At 44.0% G+C, this 26,966-nt stretch overlaps 1 protein-coding gene across 13 annotated transcripts in view; it reads right to left on the reverse strand.

Moving 5' to 3' along the window:
* Nucleotides 1-4,163: 4,163 nt before the first annotated feature.
* Nucleotides 4,164-26,966, reverse strand: part of nfix (nuclear factor I X) — a 303,800-nt gene continuing 280,997 nt past the window's right edge. For all 13 annotated transcript variants that reach the window (XM_062971451.1, XM_062971462.1, XM_062971459.1 and 10 more), the window contains one exon: nucleotides 4,164-13,601. In XM_062971451.1, the coding sequence (XP_062827521.1) occupies nucleotides 13,587-13,601 (15 nt within the window). In that variant the 3' untranslated portion in view covers nucleotides 4,164-13,586. The remainder of the gene's footprint in view (nucleotides 13,602-26,966) is intronic.

Genomic DNA, 26,966 nt, shown 5'->3' on the forward strand with positions numbered 1-26,966 from the left:
TTCAGATGGAGGCTTCTTACCCCAACAGGAAGAAGCATGGCTTCGTGCTTTCTTCTTGCTCTGGAGTGGGGTGACCATTCAAGGAGCTGGTCAGGGGCGTCAACCAAGGCAAGAGGCACCAGGGCTATGACAGGGCACTTGAAGATTGATGGGTGCCACTGGCGCAACTGCTATCTTATGGCCTGGCCACGGTGGTTGGGCTGTCGCTGGGAGCCTGCGGCATTAGGAGACCTTCCCTTTCCTGGAAACTGCAGGGCGGTTTGTGCTGAGTCACTTTCCAACACACCCTGGGCCTCTGCCAAAGCCAGATGTGCCCCTTGGAGATCCAGAGGGAGGGCGGGGGTCCCAGCCTATTTCTTATCATTGCCAAGAACGTTGCTTTTGGGGAGGGAACAGGGACGGAAAGACAATTACGGGAACCACGACTAGCATTCAACAGACACACATGAATCTCCAACAAAGTTTGAAATGAGAATTGTTGCTCTTCACTTGTAATGTCTCTACAGAATGAACCTCTGCCTCTGCTTTTTGCAGGAGGTCTCTGCAGTGGGGTGGAGATGGATTGTGTGTGAGGAAGAGTCTTACATTCATTGATGTTAGAGCCAGGAGGTCCTGCTGCTATTTCTGACCCAAAGGGTTCATGTTCCATGCCAGACATTTTTAAAATGAAATCAACTGAGCAAAGTGCAAGTGAAAACCTCTAAAGACAAACCGATGTTGGAAGATCCTTATGTTCTATATTCTGAATCCACTTTTTACACAACTGGAGTTGGTGATGGGAATATAAAATGTTTCTTTTCGGTTCAAAAATTTGGGGACATGAAAAGATGTGGCATTGGAGGGTTAGTAGGGAGTATGCCTGATTGGCAGTCGTAAGGAGTGTGTGCCCATATGTGTGAGAGAGAATGAAAAAGAGTTGGAGAGATTATGATCCTCAAAAAGTAGCAGGGAATGATTCAGGATGCTGTCTTCTGATCATCATGGCCTGGGGCTTATAATGCTGGCAAATGCTTCCGACTTATAGTGATGCCATGAATTTCATAAGACTTTCTTAGACAAGGCATATTCAGAGGTGATTTTGCCAGTTCCTTCCTCAGAAATACAGCCCATAGCACCTGGTATTTGTTGGCAGTCTCTTATCCAAACACTGCCAATGCTGAAATATGTATGCAAAATCATGAGGACTACAGGCCTACTGAGTATTTTCAAAGGAGCCATGTTTGTCTGCAACAGGAAGAAGACAGCCATAGAGAGCAGTTGCTTCCAGGCATTAACTTTTAGATGCACAGAGATGTTCAGTGATTCCAGTTTTCTGCTAGGAATTATTCTGTTTGTGCAAAGATAGGAGTCTTGACTGCTTTGTTACCTACATTCTTATACTGTTGTGGTTTTCTTCACTAATTCTATCATCTGATAGAATGAGTCTGGAGCATTTTGGCCCATGTGTTCTCTTAAGGCAGTGGTTCTCAACCTTCCTAACGCCACGACCCCTTAATACAGTTCCTCATGTTGTGGTGACCCCCAACCATAATGTTATTTTTGTTGCTATTTCATAACTGTAATTTTGCTACTGTTATGAATCATAAGGTAAATATCTGATATGCAGGATGTATTTTCATTCACTGGACTAAATTTGGCACAAATACCTGATACTCCCAAATTTGAATACTGGTAAATGATTTTGTCATTTGGGAGTTGTGATTGCTGGAATTTATAGTTCACTTACAATCAAAGAGTATTCTGAATTACACATTGGAGAACCCAAACTCACAAATAACCAACCAGAGGCGGTGGCTGAGAAGGCGGCACGCAGGGCGGGAGGGCCCACACCCGCATGCACCCGCTCACCCTTGGCGAGTGGGTGCACGCCGGCCTGGGCCTGCCTTCTGGGCAGCGTGCACACTCTCATGCCACCCGGAAGGCGGTCCCAGGCCGGCGTGCACCCACTTGCCCTGCATGCCGCCTCCGCAGCTGCCGCCACCGCCCTGCGTGCCGGCGTGTGCCGCCGCCTCACCCGCAGCCACTGCCGTGGGGTTGATTTACAGACAATGCAAGGTTGATGGGTTGAGAAGGCCCGCGCGGACAGGTGGCTGGCGGGCCATTAACCCATCAACCTTGCACATCAACCCCGTGGCGGCGGCACCCCTAGAACAATTGCCCCACAGGCGACCACTTAATTGGCCAACCTTGACAAAATAGTGAAGAGCAGAGACATCACACTGGCCACGAAGGTCCACATAGTCAAAGCAATGGTATTCCCCATAGTAACCTATGGATGCGAGAGCTGGGCCATAAGGAAGGCTGAGTGAAGGAAGATAGACGCTTTTGAACTCTGGTGCTGGAGAAAAATCCTGAGAGTGCCTTGGACCGCAAGAAGATCCAACCAGTCCATCCTCCAGGAAATAATGCCCGGCTGCTCACTGGAGGGAAGTATATTAGAGGCAAAGCTGAAGTATTTTGTCTACATCATGAGGAGACAGGAAAGCTTGGAAAAGATCACGATGCTGGGGAAAATGGAAGGAAAAAGGAAGAGAGGCCGACCAAGGGCAAGATGGATGGACGGTATCCTTGAAGTGACTGGCTTGACCTTGAAGGAACTGGGGGTGGTGACGGCCGACAGGGAGCTCTGGCGTAGACTGGTCCATGAGGTCACGAAGAGTCGGAGACGACTAAGCAACTGAGCAACAGCAGCAGTGGACTGCCTCTGCTTCTAATCCTAACCTAGAAGCTAAATGACAAATCCTCTCTAGGATTGTCAGTTCTGAATGGCAGTGGCTAATCAAAATGTCATGTTAGGTGGTTCAGAGCTTCCTGCCTCAGCTTCCTACATCAGATTCTCTCTATATAAACTGGTGCACTCACTGAGCTATGGTCTTGACAATCTCTCCTTCACATGTTGGATTAGGAAACAAATGAGAAAGGTGTTGTTGGGAAAATGAGGGCAAATCTATGGCTAAAACAGCGCCTTTGGGTAATTGTACTAGTGAGAAACACCACAAGAAAAAAGTACTATAATTCTTAGTTTATGGTCAAGATCTCAGGCTTATCTACTAGTCAAATGTGCCAGGATGTGGTCATTTCCATTGCTGTGCTTGCCAATATTCAAATGGCATTTCTCTTATGCCAGTGTATTTCCTTGAAATTCTCGATTATAACATCATCTGACATACCCCTCCTCAAAAAACTTTCAACCTGGCAGTGATCCAACCAAAGTTTGCAGCAGGTCTGAGTGCTGTGAAAGAACATATTCCTGAGTTAAGTATGTTTAGACTGCAGAAGTGAAGGTTGAAAGGAGACATGATAGCCATGATAGCTATGTATAAATATGTGAAAGGATGTTACAAAGAAGGAGCAAGCTTTTTTGCTGCACTGGAAACTAGGACTTGAAGCACTTAGTTCAAATTCACACAAATTTACCAATATTTCAGTGGGAAGTCTGGGCCTGTTTTTGGCTGATGAGATGGTCAAGTTAATCAGGACTGTTGTTGTTGTGTGCCTTCAAGTCATTTCAGATTTAAGAGTGACTCTACGTCTAAAGTTTAAGGCAGGGCTGGATAAATGACATTGGAGGGCCGCATCTAACCCGTGGGCCTTAGTTTGGAGACCCCTGTTCTAGTTCTTGTCTCTTGAGCAATACTTGACACTCCTTCAAGAATTTAAATATGGACTGAAACAGAACAAAGCAAGAAAGGGGAATTGAGCATTCCCATAGGAAAGCTGTTTCCTCTCTGATGGAGGTGTTTGTTTACCTTCCGGTTGAGCTATGTATCTGGTTTCTCACTCTGACTGCTTCAGCGCTAGCTCTGTCCACATAAGCGCTCCACATGCGGCTTCTGGATTTGTTCATGCACTGATCGGCTTCAACAGATTTCATGGATTTATCCAGAATTTCCAGTCAGTTATTTCACATGCTGTTTCCAGCTGGATGAAACATGCATTTGTAGACAGTGGGTGTCTATAAAACACACCCCGTGTTTTGATACGCCAACCTGTGTAACAGAGACCTGATAGTTTTGTCCCAGCTCTCCAATCTGCCTGGGTCATGTTGAATTAACATCCTACCCTCTGGGGTTATAGTCACTTACCATAATCTACTGTCCTCAGAAAATTTGATAAGCATGCCCTTTATCAACTCACCTCACAAGGAAGTCAAACAGAGACAATTACAGTCAATAACATTCTTTAATTCAATCAGTTAAAGAAGGTGCTGCATCTATAAACTTTTATTATGGAAAAAAATTGTAATTAACACATGCGTATTACACCCCGCTCGGAGAGTGGCACTTGGGGAGGGAGGGGTAGTGCCGAGGGCTGACTGGGACAGGGGAAAGGGGGCTGGAGGAGCTGGCCCATCACATCACAGCAGCTGGTTCTGTTCTTTGGGGAAAGGGGATAGCAAACAGGGAAGACAGAAACAAGCAATACGAAATGAAGGCTGGTTATCAGAGGGAGGTGGCTTTGTAAACATCAGCTACCCTACTGTGTGTGAAACTGTAAGCGGCAATGAAAGGGGGCAGAAAGAAGAGATGGGGAAAGTTAGCAATGGTGGGCAGGGCTCCCACGAGCCCCACCTAGAGGCGGTTTGATTGCAATCTCTGTAAACATCTTTTGTTCACATTTCTGAAGCTGGATGCATACAGTTTGATCGATTTCTCTTCCTGTCTCAGTTTGTTTGCTGGTGGCAGCAAAGGCATCAGTTTAAGGCACTTCCCTTAATTCGGCTGCAGGGTTATGAGTTCTTTTTGCTTTCAAAACCAAACCAGTAGCAATGAACAGCTTCATACAGAGCAGAAGGGCACAGAAAGAGCCAAGGAACAAAGCTGGGGGACTGCTGCTCTGGGAGCAATAGGCTGGCATTGGTGGGAAAAGACATGTATTGTTGGGCCTGAGGCTGCAGGTGGCAGGGGCAAAAAAAGGGACACTCTCTCCCTGCACTATCTTAACATCAGAACATGAAAACTTTACTTATTCAAATTAGAGCTCCCAGCCAGTAGTCATGATAGCTAGGGGCTTATGGAAATTGTAGCCCAAATAGCTAACTTTTCAAGCTCTGCTTAACTTCCACAATGGCCCCCAACCGAAATGTGGTGCCTCTGTGAAGGAAACAATGCATCTATCTTAGAAAACATTCAGGGTGATCCAGAAAAGTTGTTGTCAACACTTGTCCTGTTTAAGGACTTTTTAAGGTCAGTGCTGGAGACAATATATTGGAAAAGATGGGGAAATTGGCCTCTCCAAGAGGAAGCAACAATAATGGAAGACATTACCAATCACTCCCCAAGATGTTGGAGGAGACACTTAGCCCCCCAAACTTTGGGCTATTTTAGCATCTCTGTTACTTGTTTTGTCTCCATGACTCAGAGAACCAGGAGTCCTCCTGAGGAAGCACTTTGCTTTTCAGTAGTCTCCTATCAAGATTCAATCTGACACCATGTGTGTCCTACAGTAGCTTTACTGATCACATGAAAGCAAAGCTAGACTGATCACTGAAAGCTTCAGTATTTATGGACAACCATGCTGCAGACCCTTTAGGCCACTGAAATGGTTTCACTTGTTTGTTTGTTTTCTCCTGATCACAGCTATCTATGTAAAACAAAAACAAAACAACCCTGTGCACACCTTTGGAAAACCACAGGGCCCAAAGCAATGTCAGAATATGAGACTTCTGTAATTGAATAGCTTTAGGCTAGACTCAAAAAGGCAACACTTAGCCTTTTCTGACTCGAACTATATGATTCTCATCATTTCAGTTTACATCTGTGCTTATTGTGTATAAAATCAGGAGAGGTGGCCTCCTCAATTATGAGAGCAAAGGGGCTGGGTGGTTGAAAGGTGCTGGGACCTGCCCTATTGTCTTGCTGTGCCCCATAGGGGCTTCTGTCCTCAGCTAGAAGTGAGGTTGATGAGAAAGGGAGCTGGGAGGAGGAGAGCCATGCTTGCTCCAGCTTCCAGGCCACCAGATGCAGCAGCCCTGCTACATGTCAGCAGGTGTTTTGCCAGCAGGCATCCTGTGAAGGTGGCCAGTCCCAAATGAACAGGGAGGAGGAACTCAAGTATCATCTTTGCTGCTGAAAAACACTGACCTCTTTAGGCACTTTACAATTTGAGCAAAAGGATGGCGGGATGTGTGGGTGGAATGGGTCTGTACCGGATGTTTCTGAGCAGCTCCTTCAGAAGGCAAGGGAATGGGGAAGAAGGGACACAGACCCCCCGTTCACCCACCAACACAGACACACACACATCACCTCGGAGCCCTCGGCACTCCCCTCCACTGGGCTTCCCATCTCTGCTCTGAGGAAGGAATTGGTGGGGACAGGGGAAGAGGGAAGCCAATGATTTTTTTTGCATTTTTTGAAATATATGTAATTTTTTTGTTATTTTCAAACCTTTTAACATTTTTTTCATCTTTTTTAAAATTTTAAATTCACATAACACAATAAGCCATTCCAATGGAGAAAGCCGAAGAAAGTTCAGGCAAAAATGATAAAACAGTTTGGATTTTTCTTTTTTTTTCTTTTTCCCCCTATTTTTTTAAACTTTTTTTTTTTGATGTGAAGCAATATTGACAGTTATAACATATGGCTACCTGCATTCTGCTAGACACGGAAGAAACCTCAGAAAGAACAAAAACAGACAAAGAACTACCCTTTATTTTCAAGTGCGGGGAGGGGCGGTATAGGAAAGGGTTGGGGGAGGACTGGAAGAACAGACTCAAAGACACAAAGGGAGCAATGGGGCAGGAGAGAGAGGCGAGGAGTACAGGGGATGAGGAGAAAAGCACACCAAATTCCATTAGTACTATATATATATATATATACTGTACTGTACTCATATATATACTGCGTTTCTTAACCAAGGAAGAAACTTGTTCAAAGGGGCAGGGGTGGGACGCAGTCAGGGAAGCTGCAGTTTCATGGATCTCAAGGGGTTTGCTGCCGAGCGAGAGACGTGGGTTTGGAGTTGATGGGGAAGTATGCGTAGATGTGCAGGGAGGAGAAGAAAAGGAAAGAAAGAGTGCCATTGCAGGGATCTAGTGAAGAAAAGCCAGGGATACCCAGCTGCTGTTCTAAAGGGAGACAGAAAGAGAAGGAGCAAGCGAGTGTGCAACTGATGCTCCATATCAAGGAGGGCTTGGGGATTGTTTCCAGACAATGGGTGGCAGCTAGTGGCCAAAGAGGGGAAGCTCCAGCCAAGGGACGAGCCCCCCTCCCCTGCATATATGGAGATGGAGGGAGGACAAGACAGGTCTCAACAGGTTTTTTTGAGATAAAGCTCCTGCAGAACAATCCACCTCAAAAAGAAGTCATTGCTCAGGTAAATCTAACATCTTCCTGGGACCCCGAAGGGAGTCACAGGCTGTTTACCTGTTTCATGCCTCAGAACCCAGCTAAGCACCACTGGGGAGATAATAGAGCTGAGGAGCCTTGGCTCTTTATGCTGGGCTCCATGCAAGATTGAGAAGTCCAAGTGTAGAAGGGCTTTTGAAGGGGGAGGGAGTTCCTGCAGCCTTAGGTATTGCTGCTTTGATGGCAAACCTCCTTCACCTTCCCTATCATGCTGCCAGCCCTCTTTTGAGTGTGTGTGTGCAGGGGGAGCAGAATCCAAGCCATTGGGGACTAGGCACCACTGCCTTCACCCACAGTATCAACATCCCCTTCTTGCTGGTCAAGCCTAGACTTTTTATTGCTTTCCCCTGTATAGAGCACATGAATTACAAGGAGGAGAGGGTAAGGCTTCCTGTACCCTCCCACTCTCCCTCCCCTGGCAGAGCACATTGTCCATCTGTTCCAGTGAAAGATGGGTTTACAAAGGCACTATGTCAGCTGGCCAGTTAAACATGGTGAGAGTAAGGCAAAATCATCCATCTTGGTCCTTCCCTGAAGTGAGAAATATCTCCAGCCAACCTTCCATGCTCTGTGAGGTTGGGTGGGGTCTGCACTTCTGTTTTGCACCCCCTCTCCCATGGGGCAGTCCCACAAGGATGAAAGGGAGGCGGGAGGAAGGCCTCTTTTCACCACATTGGGAAGGTTGTGAGAAAGGGACTCGCAGGGGTTGCCAACCGCTCGCTCAGGGAGAGGGGAATGGGAGGCACTCAATGGAGGGGGTGCTGGTGAGATCACAAGTTGGCTCCTCGGTCCAAAGAGAAGTCCTTGAGAGACACAGAAAGAGAGAGACAGGAAAGGAGGGAGGGGGAGAGAGAAATTAGTCTGGCATATAAGCAAGGGGAAAAGAAATGAAGGCCAAACCCAAACTGTTTTGCTTAACTTTCTTTGGGAGAAGACAGGGCAGAAAGGCAAAACAGAAGAGGGTGTGTGGTGGCAGTGATGGAGGGCGAGGACGGGGCGAAAGAAGCCAGAGAAACACACGGCCTTGTTGAGGGTGGTCTCTGCTTGGCCTTTTCCCACTTGGTTGTGGCAGCCTCACCATCCGCCCATCTCGCTCGGCAACTTGGGAAGATCCATGAAAAGCTGCCGGATGCTGCTGGTGCATTTAGACTGCAAAGCCCGCTGCCCCTTTCAGCTAAACATAAAGAAGGGATAATGTGTGTTTCCTAAAATGTGCTTTATGATAACAATTAATTGGTTCATAAACTATGTATAATAGAGAATTTAATGTACTTTATAGTGTAAGAAGCACCAGGTTTTGTATTTTTAAACTTTTTTTCTTTTATGATTTTTAAACTTTTTTTTCTTGTCCTTTTCTTTACTTTTAGTGTTGCAGTTTTCTTCAATGTTTTTAACCTGATACAGTGTTTTTTTTACAATTTTATTTTTGCATGTGAAAAACTTTTGCCTTCAGCCCTCCCATAAAACGACATAACTAATGAGGAAAAGGGGAAAACAAAAACAAAAACCAAACCCCGATCATTATCAATCTTTTAAAAAAGGATTTAAAAAACAAACGAGCAAAAAGAAAAATAAACAAATGAAAAAATAAACAGAAAAAAGTTTTTCCCCATACTTACAAAGGTTGGGTTTTCTTTTTCCCCTACTTATTTAGAGTCCCTGGGAACAGAGGACTTTGCAACAAAAATAGATTTTTTCTCTTCTTCTTAACAATCTTTAACATACAAAGATATTAAAACTATGCACTCCATTGCACTTGGCTCAATGCAAACAAAATTGGTTCTTTTAAACCCCCTAATATATATTTTGTTTTTTAAAAATCCCCTCCCCCTTTTAAACACACATTTCTGTGTATCTTCCTTTCTGCTGCCCATACCTTCCAGCCCCCCAAATTTAAAGTCCTCCAGGTTTACCTTCTCTCAGACCCAATCCAGGGGACATGTCAGTGGATGGCACCTGTGTCCCATTCACCGCATGCTGCTGCTACCCAACTGTCATACTTTTAGCAGATGCCAGGAATTAAATGTGTGCTTAGGCACTATTGGGATTTGGACCTTCTTTTAAGGAAGGGCAAACTTCTACTCCTGTAATTTTTAAGTGCTGCCTATCTTTTGTCATCTGTGCTTGCAGTCCTAAAAATGCCTAGTCCATCACCTGTTTGGATCACACACACACACAACACAGACTGCTGTTGTCTTTGCTTCTGAAGCAGAAACACTATTTTGCGTAAAGTTGGACATATGAAGTGAGATGCTTAAAGCAATTAAGCAGGGTGATGTAACTGAATTATTTATTTTAAAAATAATATAATAACTGAATAAATTTTGACCTTCAACTGTGGTAAAATTTCTCCTGATTACGACTGTAAAAAATACACATAACTTTGCACTCAGGAATAGTTTACTCCTGACAGTAACAGAAACTTGAATGTATTTTTTTTTTAATGTGGGCAGTTGATGGCAGGGAGGAAGAGCATCTTTCTCAATATGGGAATAATCCAAAAGTTTGTATGAAGAAAGAAAATAAAATGAAAATCATACAGCCTTTCAAATAAATTCTGCTGTGTGTATCTTTTGGATCTGGGTAATACTGGAATTATGCTCAGCTTGAGCATACCTCAAGGTTGAAACTAATGTAGACTCTGCCCCATGTTGCCAAGCCAATTATGGGCACTTACTCCTTTGAAGAAAATGAGAAGCTGAAAAACAAGCTGAGAGGTTATGGAAGAGATCTGTTTTTTTAAGATCACCAAGGTAGGAAGTTTGAATACCCAGGCAGAACTTCTTCATAGTTTGGTGCTCTTGAAGAAACAGATGCGCATCTCAGGTTTGAAAATAAGGCACCTTCCAACTATTCACAATAGGGAAAGAGACAGCCTTGTAATTTTAGCTGTTGTTTTAACTTTCTGTTTATGTCTCAGATTTGAACTTGAACCTCAGTCTTTAGAAATGGGCAGCAGTATTTCTCATCATGGTATGGAAACCTATTCTGCTTTTGACATTAGTCAGCAGATGTATGTTTGATTTGGAAAAAAAAAGCCTAAAGAAATCTGGTCAGTCGGAGGTGACATGATGAAAAGTATGTGTAGAGCATGGAAAGTGAAATGACTATCTCACTAAAATTATTATGTTGAAGAAGGATCGTCTTTCTACTGCCAAAGCTGCTTTGTCTCTGGTAGGTTGTCTTATGCTTCTGAGTGGCTGAGATACTGAGACAGGGCTTTTGGTGGGATGAAAGCAGCAGAGCACCAGTCATGGAAACCATTAAATCAGATTTCCACTCTTAATAGGCAGCAGTAGAGTTGGCACATGCCAACAATGGAAGCACTAGGCAGGTGGCTTCGCTTTATAGCAGCCAATTAAGGCGGCTGAACAAAACATCTACACTGGCATTTTATATAGGCTTCTCACACCCTGATCATATCTCCCAAGCAAACCCTCTCCTTCACACAACAGCTGTCCTGCAGCTGGGTAGGGTTAGGTTTTGTGACTCCTCCATGAGTAAGCCTCTGATAAGTGCATCCAGTCTAAAGCCGCAGGTTTTATGTGTATATGTGTGCATACATGTGTGTGTGAGAGATCCAAGGTGTTCCTCTGACATCTGGAAGGCAGGAACAGAAGGATAAGCATGGGACCTACAATGGGCAAAGTAGGGAGGGAGATCTGCAGGCCTTGGACCTCCCTTCCTTGACCCTGTTTCTCCATGTAGAACTGGAAAATCATTGCACTAAGACAGGGGTGCAGATACCTGGTCTTCATCTGCAGCTTCTGGACTGTCTGCTCCAGAAGTGCTTGCAGATGTGTAAGCTGGGGGTCATAGTAATAGATAGCAGAAGGTTTTCTGGAGGTTCTCTAGATCAACTGATTTTCCCACACAGTCATTTGGGAGGCAACTCCAGGCATCACAAGCCAGGAACCCAAATGCAATTGCTCTGGACAGATTGCACGGTAACCCATTCCCTGCAGCATCCACCTGGCCCATTCCAAATCAGACAATCCCTAACCCCAACCCCTAACGCCCACCCCCTCCATCCTGGTACAGAATCTTACCTATACTGTACTAAATATATCATGTGGAGTTGCGCCATAACAACTAGCAACTTCCCTTGTGCAAAGGCAGACACCTTTAAACAGGAAAAATGGGATGGAGGGTGGGAGGTGAATCCCAAGGAATTTGGCAAAGCTCCTGTCCCCAAAGCTCAGTGTGGGGCAAGGAGAAAGAGAGGGGTCTCTTTCACAGACCTTTGGAAAAAGAAATAAAGATGATCTTATCATGGACGCAAGATAGAGAGGGACACTTGTTCTCCTCACTTTTGTTGTTCTTGTAAGTCTGAGAAAGGGAAAAGAGGAAAGTGCGTGGAGCTGTATGATTGACTCTGGTGCATGTGCGTGCATGTCTGTGCACATGCATGTAGGCATGCAGTGTACAGACAATAATATCAAACCCTCACTTCCAGAAAGCCTCCACTATCTTTAACTCTATACCATTCATTTTGTTGCGCTGAAGTTTGTTGAGAGTGTTCATGTGCAGTAAGCTTTGGGAGCTTCACTTTTTGCTTGTCTTAAACAAGAACAACCACTAAAACTCCCTTGTACTTAATTTCTTTGCTGTCATTACCTGTATGCAGAGGAAGCCAAAGGAAATGCTACAATTAAAGGAGGAAAAGAACAAAGTGGAGAAAAGGGATCAGGAAGAGAATCAAACCATAATAACAACAGACACCCAGAACCTCAAAAGGAAAAGGCTGGTACCCAGGGGAAAGAAATGCAGCCTGCCCAGCCCAGCCCAAATAGGGAACTCTGCAGAAACGTGCCTGACTGTGCCAGCTACCCTGGCCCCAGTGGTCTGCCTGGGGCATCAGTGCATCAGTGTGGCCCTCTTTGCTTTCAGGCCAACATATTCATTGATCTTTTTAATTAAAAAAAAATTAGTTCTTATATCAATCTCCAGTGGGTCTCAGAAACTCACATCCATTTGAAATTATGGCTAGAGCACTCTTTCCTACGAGAAATAATCAATCATGCTTTCCAGTCCAGTGAGGATTGACTTCATAAATGTCTGCCTCTTTAGTTTAATGGGTGAAGGAACAAGGCTGGAAGTGATTTCCACATAATGTGCAAACATACTTTTTGTGTCTGAAATACACAGGAAAGGCTCACCCAGAGCAAGGAATCTTGGTTCTAGGAACCAAGATGGGGAGGATGAGACACCAGTTGCCTCACGAGACAGAGAGAGCAAGGGTAAGGAATAGGGAGTGGGGAGACAGAATGAGAGATTGGGGGAGGGGGGCAACTGGGAGAGAATGCAACAGGAAAGGCCCTTCCCTTGTTCTGGAATGGAATGCTGTCTGGGCATCTGGTAGTCAGGAACGTTTCTGCTTTTGCTTTTTAAACTAATGGCGACACAACGCTAATCCAGTTAATGAGGAATTTACTGCAAAAGGGAACTTATGTTTGGTGGGAGAAGTTCGTGCTATGAAGGCCAACCAAATATTACAGTTCTTGTAGTGTTCTAATCAAAACCTTTTCCACTTCTGGACCAGTGCAATATGCTGGATTGGTTTTCTGAAATCATTTGAATGCATGGTTGGAATTTAGGACAAATTTGATCTGCTCACTGTAACCACTGTAACCTTAATCCTATTTTGCAGAAGTTTTAAAAAGCAACTAGAAGCACAATTGTCCTCTAGCCCCAACTAGGCAAATGCTTCTATTTACTCTTTGCATGCTAAGAAACCTCCTTGGAATCAGGCTAGGCAGGTGAGATTCTAGAGCACATCTTCCTTTTTCATTCCCAACAAACATAATCCCTAGAAAACCCTGGTGCAGTTTTTGAGTTTGAGGCTGGTTGGTCTGAATACCTTTCCTTCCCCATGATGAAATAAAGAGAAATCCCTTTTGTTGTTTTAAAAACCATTGCTTGAATGGTCGAGAGCTATTATAACAGAGGGTTACGTGACATCTGTCGGTGTTGATGGGATTCCTTGCAGAAGACAAGACTCTTCTATGCAAATGCAAAACCTGCTTTGGATCGGGGAGGTCCAATGTGATTTTTTTAAGCTTCTCATCTGTAGTGTTACCCAACGTCTCTTACATTTCCTTGAAGAGGAGCAGCTCAGTGAAGATATGGGTTAAGGACTGAAGATTCTGATTCGCAGGGCTTGAGTGAAAAATTATTATTATTATCATCACTATCACCACCATCTTTATTATTATTATTTTTCTTCACTTGAAGATCCCGTCAGAGGAACCAAGACTAGAACAGAAGAAGAGACAAAAAGGAGGCAGAATTAAAATGGAGCGTTATAATCTTTAGTTTTCCTTTGTTTGAAATAGGAATACTGATAACTGCACCCATTCTTCCTCCCACTCTTTCAGGCATGCTTGGCTGTATGGCATTTGCTTCCAGCAAGCTCAGTGGGCACTCCCATCCTTGGCTCTGCCTTAGCCCCTTTTCTAGTCCCAATCCATGATTCCCATCCATCTTGCTCTGCAATATTGATGCCATCACACTCTCATGTTATTACAACCCACCACTGAGGTTTCTCAAAGCTGGTTTGCCCAAGTTTTGGATTAGGTATACTGCAGCTCTGTAAGAAGAAAAAGCCAATACTAGCCAGCTTTACAAGTGTATGCTTATGAATGCCCCTGCTTTTGTCATTTTCACAGAATCCATTTCTAAACATTTGTTTGAAAGCTTTTAGATGAAAACAGATTTCATCACAAATATGCTACTACTATCAAAAACAGCAATCTCATATTGGGCTTGCCCCCTTCCATTTCCATCCTGTTCAGTAAAAAGGTCTCTACCCTACAATGGCTAGCAGTGTGTTTCCTTGCCTCACTCCTTTTTTGCATCTTGAACTGCCTCTGACAGATCATGTCCAAAAGGCTCAAGGCAAACTGAGTGTGAAGCATGACAGGAGATGAGGCAAGTATGACATGATGCTGCCATTTTCAGGGTATTACACATGCGCTCTCCCACTTTACTTTTACAACAACCCTATCAAGTAGATCAGGCTGAGAGACAGAGAAAAAAAAGAATGAATGAAAGAGTGCTGTCCTATAACTTTGAGGCTTAAAGAGAATTTGAATCCATGTTATATCTAAAAACTCCTTTCTGCAATATTGCACAGGAGCTGGGCTTTCTGCCACTGCTAGCATTTGTGCTAGAATTAGATAAGGAGGCTTTCCCCTTAGTAGCCACATCTGACATAATTCCTCCTTCTTTCTTCTGCTTATTGTGGCTTTCTTGCAGCTATTCTCAAGGCTCCACGAACATTTGTAGAAAACACAACACTGAATGTGATGACTAAAAATGATGAAAAACTATTTGCAACCACCATGGTTCAGCCAGGGTTTTGTATGGGAAAATCTCTGCTTGACATGTTTTGATTCAGGAATGGAGGTATGAGTGAACTGAAGAGAGTAATTTGCTTAATGGCATGGTGATCAAATGAATGTTCTCTTCCATTCACTTATTTCTCCATTCTTGAACCCAGGGCAAGTTTCCCCCACACCTTCCACATTTAGCTCTTTCTCTTGTTCCCTGGAACTGACCACAACAGACTCATTCCTAAGCCCTCAAGTACACAAGTCCCCTCCTGGTCCATTTTCTTACAGAAATACCCAGTCCTCTGCTTTTTCTGTCTGACATCCCCCTCCTTCCCAAAGGATAGGCCTGGCACAGTCACTGATCCCCAAAAAAGTGAAGGTAAGAATGCTTCCCCTACTTAACCCAGGAAGGAGAGGAGACAGACTCAAGTCAATTTTGAACCTGTGCAATTCAGGCAGGGGGATACCTCCATAGTGGTTTTCTAATCTATATGCTACAGACTGAATAGCATCTGGAAATGGAAAATGTCTTCTAAATGGAAAAGTTGGTAATCAAACATATAGGCACTACGCAGGGCTGTAACCAAGGGGGGGGGATTAGGGGTTCAACCCCCCCCCCCCTCTGAATTTTTTTTTTAAAAAAACCCATTTTATTCATGAATTTTAACTAGTTAACCAAATCCACATGAGTGTCCACTGAAGTTTATCGCTGGAGCCTGGTTTCTAAATTATTTTGCGTTATGGAAGTACTCTTCACAATTCTCTAAAAAAAAGTTTCAATTCCACCCCCACCCCCCAAATTTTTTCTGGCTACGGCCCTGACTACACGGATAACAATCTGCTCCCTCACAGTGCCAACAAAGACAGTGGACAAAGCCACACTGTGGCCAGAATTACCCTTTTGCAGAGTTGTTATGTGAAAGCACACTGGAGGTCTGGTATGACAGAGAAAGAGGACAGCAGCTTCTAAAAAGGTAGTTTAAGGAAGGGGGTCAGAAGCATGCACTACAAATGGCCACAAGGGGGAACTATGCTACAACTATTGGAAAAGGCTGGCACATGCACTTCTTTTTCCAGCTTTCTTTTGCATGCTCTGTCTCTCTGTTTCACTTGTGCCTCTGCTAAATACTTTCCTTGCTTTAATCTGGCACTATGCAAAGTGTTTGCTTCACTCAGTGAGCCTTACCTTTCTACATCTATTCAGGAAGCAGCTTTCTGAGGAAAAGGATCTATCTAAACCAGGAACCCAATAGCCTAAACTCAAACGTGGAACAGTTGCACTCTTAGGGCACCAGGACAAACATATTTACTCACTCACCAATCCACCCAAATATTTCAACAGCCAAGTAACACTGCGACTTACAGGGATACTGATCTGTCATCAACCTACAGATTTCAGCCCATTTTAAACTGAAATCCTTGATGGAAGCAACAACTACCAGAAAAGGTCCTAGTTGGATAGTATTTAAGATAAATGGGAAAATATGCCCGTTAGGAACAACTTGATCTAAAGGAAAGCACAAAACGCAAAGGGTCTGTAATTATGACAAGCAATGGAGCAAATTTTCCAGGTTCTTATCACTAGCGAAATCCAGCTCAAGTCAGAAAAACAAACTCACCTTCCCAGTAATTTGGGCACAATTTATTTTTTAATAAACAATTCCCATTGATGTCTAATTACAATTTTAATATTTCTGTTATTTCCAGTTGTTTTTTTCTCTTTGCATATCCTCTCTTCATTTTGGCCACTCCATGCTCCTTTCATAAAATAAGGTGCCAGCTCTTACACTCAAGTGAATCCCTGCCAACCAACCAGATTGCTAACCATTTCTCGTTGTCGTAGTCTCCAGCCAATCAAGTGTAAATTCATCTGCAGGCTAAACCCTCCAACTGGCTGAAGTTTGCAGTGACGCTTAGCTTTCTAAGCCAGTCACAAGGTGCTGGCCAAATGACAGCATCAGAAGAAAACCTGGTATCTGCTGGTGTATTTGTTGGGAGGGGGAATCTATAAAATTACAGATTTGGAAACAATCAATCAAACAAAAACACACACAAAAACAACAGCACCATATTTATTGGCTGTCCCTGCTCTGCAATTGGCTTGAACTTGATGCTCTGTGCCTTGAAAGCCAATCAGAATGCTGTGCCTCAGTAACAAGCTGGTCAGGAGTTATCACTCCACTACAATATCATCCACTGAGGAATGAATCCATCTCCAGATGTCCCTTCCTGTCATTGCATCTCTCAGATGCCTTGAACAAGCCCTACAGTCACATGACTGCTGCTTTTCTGGAAATTCCCATTTCTGACAGTGCATTAGAGCTGCAGCTGACATTGCCACAATCATTCTGGAATAACATGAGACTACAACGGCACCCGGGCAAACTACAGTCTTGAAACTGATGAGGCATGCCAGTAGGATCTGCCCTAGCAGTGTGATGAAGGTGATGGCTGAGATAAGACTACTGAAGTACACTCAATGCTGACCGTGTAAGTTATCCTACATCAACAGAGCAGTAGCCTCTAGGATTCTCTAAAACAGGGGTCCCCAAAGTAAGGCCCGTGGGCCAGATGTGGCCCTCCAAGGTCATTTATCTGTCCCCTGTCACAAACTTTACACTTAGGGTTGACCTGAGTCAGAAATGACTTAATAATAATAATAATAATAATAATAATAATAATAATAATAATAATTATTATTATTATTATTATTATTTTATTTTTATACCCCACCTCCATCTCCCCAGGGGTCCTCTGGGTGGCTCACAGATATAAAACGAACATACAATAATATCAAATATTGAGAAACACACAAATGAAAATTAAAAGGCATAAAATAAAGTCACAATCATTTGTAAAATACAAGTTAAAACGCTGCGATACAATCATAAAATGAACTGGGTGAAAGTGCACTGAGTGAGAAAGTTAAAGTGCTATAAGATCATGGGGAAAACCTTAAAATGGGGTGAACCCTGAGGCTATGTCAAAAAATTAACCATACGTGCAACCGATCAGAAGTACCCGCTAGTATGAAAGTTTGATGTACAATAGGCGGTACTTATTCAAAAGCCTGTGCGAAGAGCCAGGTTTACAGGCTCTTCCTAAACACTTCCAAGGTGGCAGCTTTCCTAATTTCCCTGAAGAGCACGTTCCAGAGCCGGGGAGCCACCACGGAGCAGGCCGTCGCCCTCGTCCCTGCCAACCGCACTAGTGATGGAGGCGGAAGCGAGAGAAGGGCCTCCCCCAACGAACGAAGAGATCGTGTGGGTTCATACAGGGAGATGCGGTCAGAAAGGTAAGTGTGTCCCAAACCATTCAGGGCTTTGTAGGTCATCACCTGCACCTTGAATTGGGTCCGGAAAATAAACAGCAGCCAGTGGAGCTCCTTAAACAGGGGAGTAGACCGCTCCCTGTAATTCGCTCCAGTTAGAAACCTGGCTGCCGCACCCTGAACTAGTTGGAGTTTCTGGGCCATTTTCAAAGGCAGCCCCACGTAGAGTGCATTGCAATAATCCAACCTAGACTTAAGTAAGGCATGGACCACCATAGCCAGATCAGACTTCCCGAGGTACTGTCGCAGCTGGTGCACAAGTTTTAGTTGTGCAAAGGCCCTCCCATCCACTGCTGACACCTGAGCATCAAGCGTCAACGCTGAGTCCAGGAGGAACCCCAAGCTGCAGACCTGCGACCCCATCAAGCACAGGTTGCCACCCAATACCCCGATCAGACATGCGACTGACCTGGAGGACCTCTGTATTGTCGGGATTAAGCTTCAGCCTATTCACCCTCATCCAGCCCATCACAGCGGCCAAGCACTGGTCCAGTATCCGAGGGCTTCCTTGGATTTCGGTGGAAAAGAGTAATAGAGATAAGTGTCATCTGCATAGAGATGGCACCGAACTCCAAAACTCCGAATGACCTCACCCAGCGGTTTCAAGTATATGTTGAAAAGCATTGGGGATAGAATAGACCCTTGCGGAACCCCACAGGTCAAAGGCCAGGGGTCCGAGCAGGTGTACCCCAGCAACTGGGAACAGCCCTCCAGGAAGGACTGGAGCCACTGCAAAGCAGTACCCCCAAGGCCCATCTCGGAGAGCCGTCCCAGAAGGATACCATGGTCAATGGTATCGAAAGCTGCTGAGATGTCCAAGAGAACCAGTAGGGTCACACTCCCGCTATCCAGTTCCCTGCGGAGGTCATCCACCAAGGTGACCAAAGCCATCTTGGTACTGTGCCCAGGTCTAAAGCCGGATTGTGATGGATCCAGAAAATCAGTGTCATCCAAGAACCCCTGGAGCTGAGAAGCAACCACCCACTCCAGGACCTTACCCAGAAAGGAAGATTTGAGATCTGTCTGTAGTTATTTAGGATGGTCGAATCAAGGGAGACTTTCTTCAAAATTGGTCTCACTATAGCCTATTTTAGGGCAGATGGAAATTTGCCTTGAACCAATGAAGCATTGATTATACTCACAAACCAATCTCTCAATTGATTATACTCACAAACCAATCTCCCACTTGAAGGCACACAACAACAGCAATCCTAATTTTGGACTATTTCATCATAGTCCGGCCCCCCAACTGTCTGAGGGACCGTGAACCGGCCCTCCACTTAAAAAGTTTGAGGACCCCTGCTCTAAAACCTCACCTTCCCAAGCTATGCTTACTGAAGCGGATGGGAATTGCAGTCCAAAATATTTAGGGGGAACCAGGTATGAGAAAAATGGTTGAAAAGGTACAAAACACATTCTTTGTCCAATTAGGAAAGAGGGAGGTTTCTTCCAATCAGCCTAGCTATGCAAGTGCAACAAATATCTGTAATATTCAAAAGTGTAAAAGGCAAGTGATGTATTCATAGCCTCTCCTCTGCCCATTTCTATGCTGAGGCTATCTTTTTTCATTTCAATTCCATCCCTAGAGGTTAAGTCCACTGACAACTAAATATTACTTTGCTAAAAAGTAGAATCTGTTCCTTCTGAGAGTCAGCAAGAATTAATATTCTCCCTCTTCCCCATCCCTCCTCACATGTTCCCTACTTCAGTGATGATGCTGAAGGCTACAAGGACTCACTAGTGCAGTGGTTCTCAACCTGGGGTCCCCAGATGTTTTTGGCCTACAACTCCCAGAAATCCCAGTCAGTTTACCAGCTGTTAGGATTTCTGGGAGTTGAAGGCCCAAAACATCTGGGCACCCCAGGTTGAGAACCACTGCACTAGTGCTTCCTAAACCTAGTAGACACCTAGGGTCCTTTCACACTACCAAATTATAATATTACTAGTAATATTATGATTCCACTTTAACTGCCATGGCTTCATTCCACAGAAATTTCTTGGGTTTGTAATTTGGGCAGAGGCACCAGAGAAGCATCCTGGTTTAAGGTTTCAAATGCCCCTCTTCTAAAGAGCCAAATCCCAGAATTTGGCTGAAACCATGGGAGTTAAAGTGCAGTCATAATGCTATAATTGTGTGAAAGGGCTTCATATCTGCATTATGTGTGTTATGGTGAAAGCTGCACAGGGCTGGGTAGGAAGTATGAACACATTCCTCTACATTGAATGTAATTGCTACAGAAATGTGAAGCAAATTTCCTCTGATCAAAATTCCAGAAGAACTTACAGGGAAGTCAAATGAGTTTCAGTAGTTGCTTTCAGCTACAACTAGGGAAATCAAGGAAGCTGACCCACTGCTGACCTGCAGGATGGGTCTTTGTCCACAGTTTTATCTGTCCCTCTCCCACAGAGAGGTTGTTCCTTTGTCTCTTAATGGACAAAAAACTGCAATCCGTCGAAGCACACTACTGCCTCCAATCCATTACTGATCAGAGTTATGTGTGCAAGCACTCTTCTCAGCTGTTATTGAACATGCAAGATGCACACATTATGGAAGGAGTTAATGAATAATTTCTTCTTCAATGTTCAGAAAAGCCCCTATGCTAACACAAGTGTATGCCATCCATAAAATACCAGTTTCTCTCTCCTGAGTGTCAAGTTTCATAAGAGAGGGCTTTCTCTTGGACCTACCCACTTCAAAGACATGTTTGGTGAGGACCTTTTTTTGGCTACTCCCTCCCCTGAAAAGACTTTCTCCTCTCCTTCTACCAATAGGCAAAGGTCTTTATATTCAGATGGACTTAGGGAGACCCTAAGTCTAAAGTTCAGGGCCGGGCCGGGTAAATGACACTGGAGGGCTATATCTGGCCTGTGGACCTTAGTTTGGGGACTCCTGGCTTTGGGCTACTTATTGGCTGCCATGGAAGGGTAACTGAATGGGGCTCATACTATGTTTTTAAACTCAGTACTTTGTTTACAATGATAGTTATTTAATTGTTTTTTAAATTGATTTAAAATGGTTTTCAACTATATTCTGTTTCAATTCACATTGTAAGCTATCTAGATCCTGAGCTGGGGGAATGGTGAGATAAGCAAGCTATACAGCTAGATCAATTTATTCCAAGCTTTTTCCTCAGACAAATAATTGGAAAAGTGCCATAATAAGTCAGGAATATTTCAATAAGGCTAGAAAAAATTCTCAGTGGGTTTTCACACATTCTTATCAACTGCCAACACTGCAAAAATCTGTGATGATGCATCTAATGGTAGAGCTGGTCTTTGCCTATGGCTCCTTAGGACAGATAGGTCTCAACTTATTCCATATTTGCCAAACTCATTAATAAAATTTTCAATGTGTAAAGGAGCATACTGGTGAGGGAAGCTATGATCTCTCCAGTCTTTTTTCACTATGTTGCTGCAGAATATTGTGGGGCAAGGTGTGAGAGAGGCATGGTCTTGTTTCTCTCCCTTGCCTAGTATTCACACAACAACTAGATGTCCTCTCTTGCAACAAGAGGTGCATGAGACAGACATATGCGTGAATATATGTGGCTGAACCAGTTGGTTTTTCTTTTATCCTACTTCATGCAATCAGCAAGTCGTCCCCATGATGACAAATAATGGCATTTCACTGGGAAGGTGTGATTTTGCAGCTCTATGCAGTATAGATGCCATTGGCCTGCAGCTGATGGAGACCAAAGGAAACGGTGTGCCATTGTGCCATTTTTTTTTTTCATGTCAGGAGCAACCGGAGTTGCTTCTGGAGTGAGAGAATTGGCCGTCTGCAAGGACGTTGCCCAGGGGACGCCCGGATGTTTTGATGTTTTACCATCCTTGTGGGAGGCTTCTCTCATGTCCCCGCATGGAGCTGGAGTTGATAGAGGGAGCTCATCCATGCTCTCCCTGGGTGGGATTTGAACCTGGCAGCCTTCAGGTCAGCAACCCAACCTTCAAGTCACGAGGCTTTTATCCCCTAGGCCACCGGAGGCTTGAGCCAGCAATTGAACTGTATGATGTTCTACTTTCTGGTGACCTTTTTAGCTGGTCACGTATCCACAATGGTAGGCTTTAAACTTTAACAGTTTCGTCACCAAAGGAAAGATGTTATTCCTTATTAAGTCTGCAGAATTAGAGAACGTCTGTTGGGTGGGATCAGAAGGGAAATGGTCTGGATGGCCCCTGGGGATCCCTTTCATGAAGGATTCTATGATCCCTCTGAGCCGAAGGGGCTGCAGGGCCAGAGCTGGCCAGAGCCCCCACTGCATTGCCCAAAGGGAGGGAGGACCCATTGTGCCATGTGTCACCTTTTACCAAATACTAATTACGAGATATGAAACTAGAAATCTGGGAAGATAATGTCAACCAGTTAAAATTACACTGGATATTCAGCTAGGCCAAACAGAACAGAAGCACGTTTACCTAAAGTGCCTCAAAACCGAAGCCAAGTGAGCAGAGATTTAGTCAGTGCCAGGTTCTGCACACACTTTGGGTTCTAACTAAATGTTTAACAGCAGCAATAACAACAAAAGCAGTGTGGTCAGAAGTAAAGGACTGTCACACCTCACGGGAACTGCAGCTGTTCCCATGGGCAACAGCCAGAAGTCACAGCTGAGAAAGGGTAGACTGGCAGGCACCCTCCTTGTCTTGTGTACCTCTTGCTCTTGCCCAATTCTTTTTCTTCCCTGCTTTTGTCCTTCTCCATCTGCCTGGATCCAGAGTTCTTAAAAGTCACTGGTTACTGTGGTAACATCTGCCCTCCCCTCTCCTTCTTCCTTGGAATCTACTGTAGCTTAGCCAATCGGGCAGGGGACATCCGTCCCCCCACCCCGCAAATATACACAAAACACACATGCACACATTAAAGGATCCTTGGCAAAGCTTGAAGCCCACCTGGCAGTGTCTTGGTTGAGAAAGATTTCAGTATCTCCCAACTATCTCATGCATGAGTACACCCCCACCTCCCCACATCTGCTTTATTTTCCCAGAAAGGAATGAGATTTTTGAAAAAAAATGTATCAAAGGAATCAAAGGGGAAAGTAGTTTCTGAGCCATAAAGAATGTGATAAAGTGCATTAAAAGAAAAAGAAAGCAAATGAGGGGAAAGGAGCGATGGGGAGGGGGGCCAAAACAGGGGGAAATGCACTATAACCAGAAAGGCAAAACAGAAGAGAAGAAAGCAAGAAGTAGGGAAGTTGCTGGCGGATGTGTCCCTGCTATTCCTGCGGCTGTGCTGGGCCCTGGTCCAGCCTCGCTCTGGACCATTGTTTCCCTGCCTGGCCCCCCAAGTCCAAGTTCATCTGGGTGTGACATCATGTCTGGTTGCCCCGGGAAACCAGACGGGCCAGACGTGACTATGGGATAGGAAAGGGAGCCGATCTCATTCCTGCTCTGTTCCGGCTCCTTCACTCACCACCAGGGAGCAACGGAGGCTGGGAAGGAAAATGGCAGATCAAGCTGAGAGCAATATTTTTGCGGGACAAGAGGAGCAGGGGAGAGAACAGCCTGCAACAGAGCTGGCTCACAGGGTGGTGAAAGAGAGTCAGGGCTCATTCCCTCTCTACTTTACCCAACTTTTCTCTGTCAGTATCATAGAGTTGGAAGAGACCTCATGGGCCATCCAGTCCAACCCTCTGGCAAGAAGCAGGAAAATCGCATTCAAAGCACCCCTGACAGATGGCCATCCAGCCTCTGCTTAAAAGCCTCTAGAGAAGGAGCCTCTGCTACAGGCAGAGAGTTCCACTGCTGAACAGCTCTCACAGAGAGGAAGTTCTTCCTAATGTTCAGGTGGAAGCTCCTTTCCTGTCGTTGTTCTGTCTCCTAGTCTCCAGGGCAGCAGAAAAAAAAGCTTGCTTCCCCCTCCCTATGGCGTCCTCTCACATATTTATACAAGGTGATCATATCTCCTCTCAGCCTTCTCTTCTGCAGGCTAAACATGTCCAGCTCTTTAAGTTGCTCCTCATACAGCTTGTTCTCCAGGCCTTTGATCATTTTAGTTGCCCTCTTCTGGACAACTTCCAGCTTGTCAACATCCCCCTTAAATTGCGGTGCCCAGAATGGGGCACAGTGTGGTCTGACCAAGGCAGAATAGAGGGGTAGTATGACTTCCCTGGATCTAGACACTAGACTACTATTTACGCAGGCCAAAATCCCATTGGCTTTTTTAGCCGCCAGAACATGTTTAATTTGTTATCCACGAGGACTCCAAGATCTTCCACCTTTCCATTTGGGACACAGTACTGACAGAATTAAAACAGTCTTAAATAATACAACATGCCAGGCGCCTAGGTTACTCAATTCCTAGGACCTCCATTGCAGGGCAGTTACATCTTTCCAGCAATAAAGGCAACTGTTTTCTTGCCAGAGAAAAGACAAACTCCTCCTTTTCTCCGCCAGTCCAACTTCCTGGGTCATGGATATGGCGCTCTTTGTGTCCACCGACAGACCTCTCCGTAACTCTTCCCCTCCCATAAGAACACTTTAACAATTTCTTCCACTTTTGGTTTGTTATAGAATTGATTTATTAGGACAGAGAATGATATTGTTGTTTTATTTGGCTCAGTTTCATAGGGTTTTGGTTTTTTTTTTTTTTTTTTTAAAAGAACACTTTCGAAATGAGTTACATTTTTTCCTGATCTGCAGTATTGTGTGAACATTTCAATATTGTAGGAGTGTTTCTGCAGCATCTGAAAATATTTTGGGGAAAAAGTAGCAAGGTTTCTCTACACCTATGCCAGCAATATATATAATGGTATATATTTACTTCTGTGCTATAGATTTCCTACTTTTACTATTTTGGTCTCATGTAAGCCACCCCGAGTCCCTTCGGGGAGATGGAGGTGGGGTACAAAAATAAGGTTGTTGTTGTTATTATTATTATTGTCCAAACAGTATATTGTATCACTACTTCTGTAACCAGGTGAGAGTTACCTTAATATTAATATTAAAGGTCTGGGTTGTCTGGATACAATCTGGAGCAAATTTTCATATATGAAGCTTTGTTGGCTTGGATTAAATAATTCTATACTGTCAATGTATAGCTGACATTACCAAACATGTGTACCAATCTGTCTGTTTGCTCTGTTTTGTTTCTGTAACAGATTTCACATATAACACAAATAGCACAAAAAAGGCTGAAAGATACACTTAAAAGGTACATGTGAAATATCTTCTTCCATGTTTTCAGATGTTTCAAAGAGAAGACCCACAGTCTCAGGATATATTTCCCTGAAGAACTCCAGGCAAGAAAGACCCCTAAAATTCAGTACAGACACAATACACAGTGGTGTACTGAACATCAGAGAAGCATACACTTGTATGCCTCGTAACTGCTCCAAAGCTGGACTTGTTTACTATTCCATCCTCATTCTGACTCAACACACTGCCTAAATTCATGTCTGTACATACCTCTAGAGCAGTGGTTCTCAACCTGTGGGTCCCCGGATGTTTTGGCCTTCAACTCTCAGAAATCCTAACAGCTGGTAAACTGGCTGGGATTTCTGAGAGTTGTAGGCCAGAACACCTGGGGACCTACAGGATGAGAACCACTGCTGTAGAGAAAGTATGGAAATTCACTTCACTTCTGATCCTAAACAAACATCATGGAGGTGTCAGCATTGGACTCACCTCTTGGTCACCTCTTGGATGGGCATGCACCAGTGTGCACCTATACAAGCCAACTTCTCCTTAGTTTTCTTTTCAGTGATGCCACTATTTTTCTAGGAATGTTAGGTATAGTCTGTCATGCTAGTATTGTTGTCTCACCTGCAGAGGTGCTTACTTCTCCCCACACAAATACTTTGCACATAACACTCAACTGCCTCCAACTTACTTTCCTGTGGCTTTATAATGCTTATGGAGGTGCCAAAGAACTGATTCCATCCCCCTTACACTACTTTGCTTGGTAGTTTGTTTCCTTTTTGTTTTGAGACATTAAATGATAGCACAGCCGTAACCTCAAAAAATCATCAAATGGCAAAGGCGTCAGAGACACCTTGGCCTGAGATAGGGAGGCATTTATGTTCTGTGAAAATGATAACTCCTTTGTGCCCTACTCCTAAAGCAGCAATCTTACATAAATGTTATATGCTATCATCCGTTTTAATGATGCTTACTTGTGGGATAAACATGTTTTTGTTTTGGAATTTGAGATGGGTATTTACTTATGTTTGGTTTATGGCATTGAATGCTTGCTGATTTTGTTGTTCACCACCCTGAGTCCCTTCGGGAAGATGGCATATAAATAAAGAAGTTGTTGTTGTTATAAATGTTTTGCCACTTTCTTCATAATTTCTCTTTTTATCTTTTCCACTAAACAATTCCTTTTTAAAACGTGTTATTAATGATGCAGGGTAAAGTCACATTTGTTTCACCATCTTGGGAAATGGAGCCTTCCTTGCATGTAAAAACTGTGTGTACCCTTAGGATACTTTGGGGAAGTTTGTTATGTTGTCTTACATCTGATAAATTGTGTTTTATCTTAGTCGTGGATTATTTAAAACAAGCCAACATCAAATACAGCTTTAAAAAAATGTTGGCATGAATCACCACACAAGGTTTGGACATACCAAAATGTGGTTAACTGAAATCAGAAGTAAATGTTTCTTAGCTCCTGATGGCTGTATCAGAGGAGAGAGGGAGGGGGATAACATGTAAGACCAGTTTGCTGCAACTTGTCTTGATTTACTTAACTATAACTTAGCATGATGATCTAACATAGCATGATATAACTATATCATATATATATAAGTACAAGTGGTGTACTTATATATACAAGTGGTGGCTTATAGTTTTCCTCAAATAACATGTAGGAAAAAGTGTGGGAAGTCTTAGGGGAGTGTAAATATGTATTTTTCACTGAGTGTAACATTCTGGAAAATAGCTTTTCTCCAATCAGTACCTTTGCAACAGTCTACTTGTGGATTTCATCTTTTTCCCAACATGGAAGTGTTTTCCATGTGG

Source organism: Anolis carolinensis, chromosome 2, assembly GCF_035594765.1.
Source record: "Anolis carolinensis isolate JA03-04 chromosome 2, rAnoCar3.1.pri, whole genome shotgun sequence".
Taxonomy (NCBI): domain Eukaryota; kingdom Metazoa; phylum Chordata; class Lepidosauria; order Squamata; family Dactyloidae; genus Anolis; species Anolis carolinensis.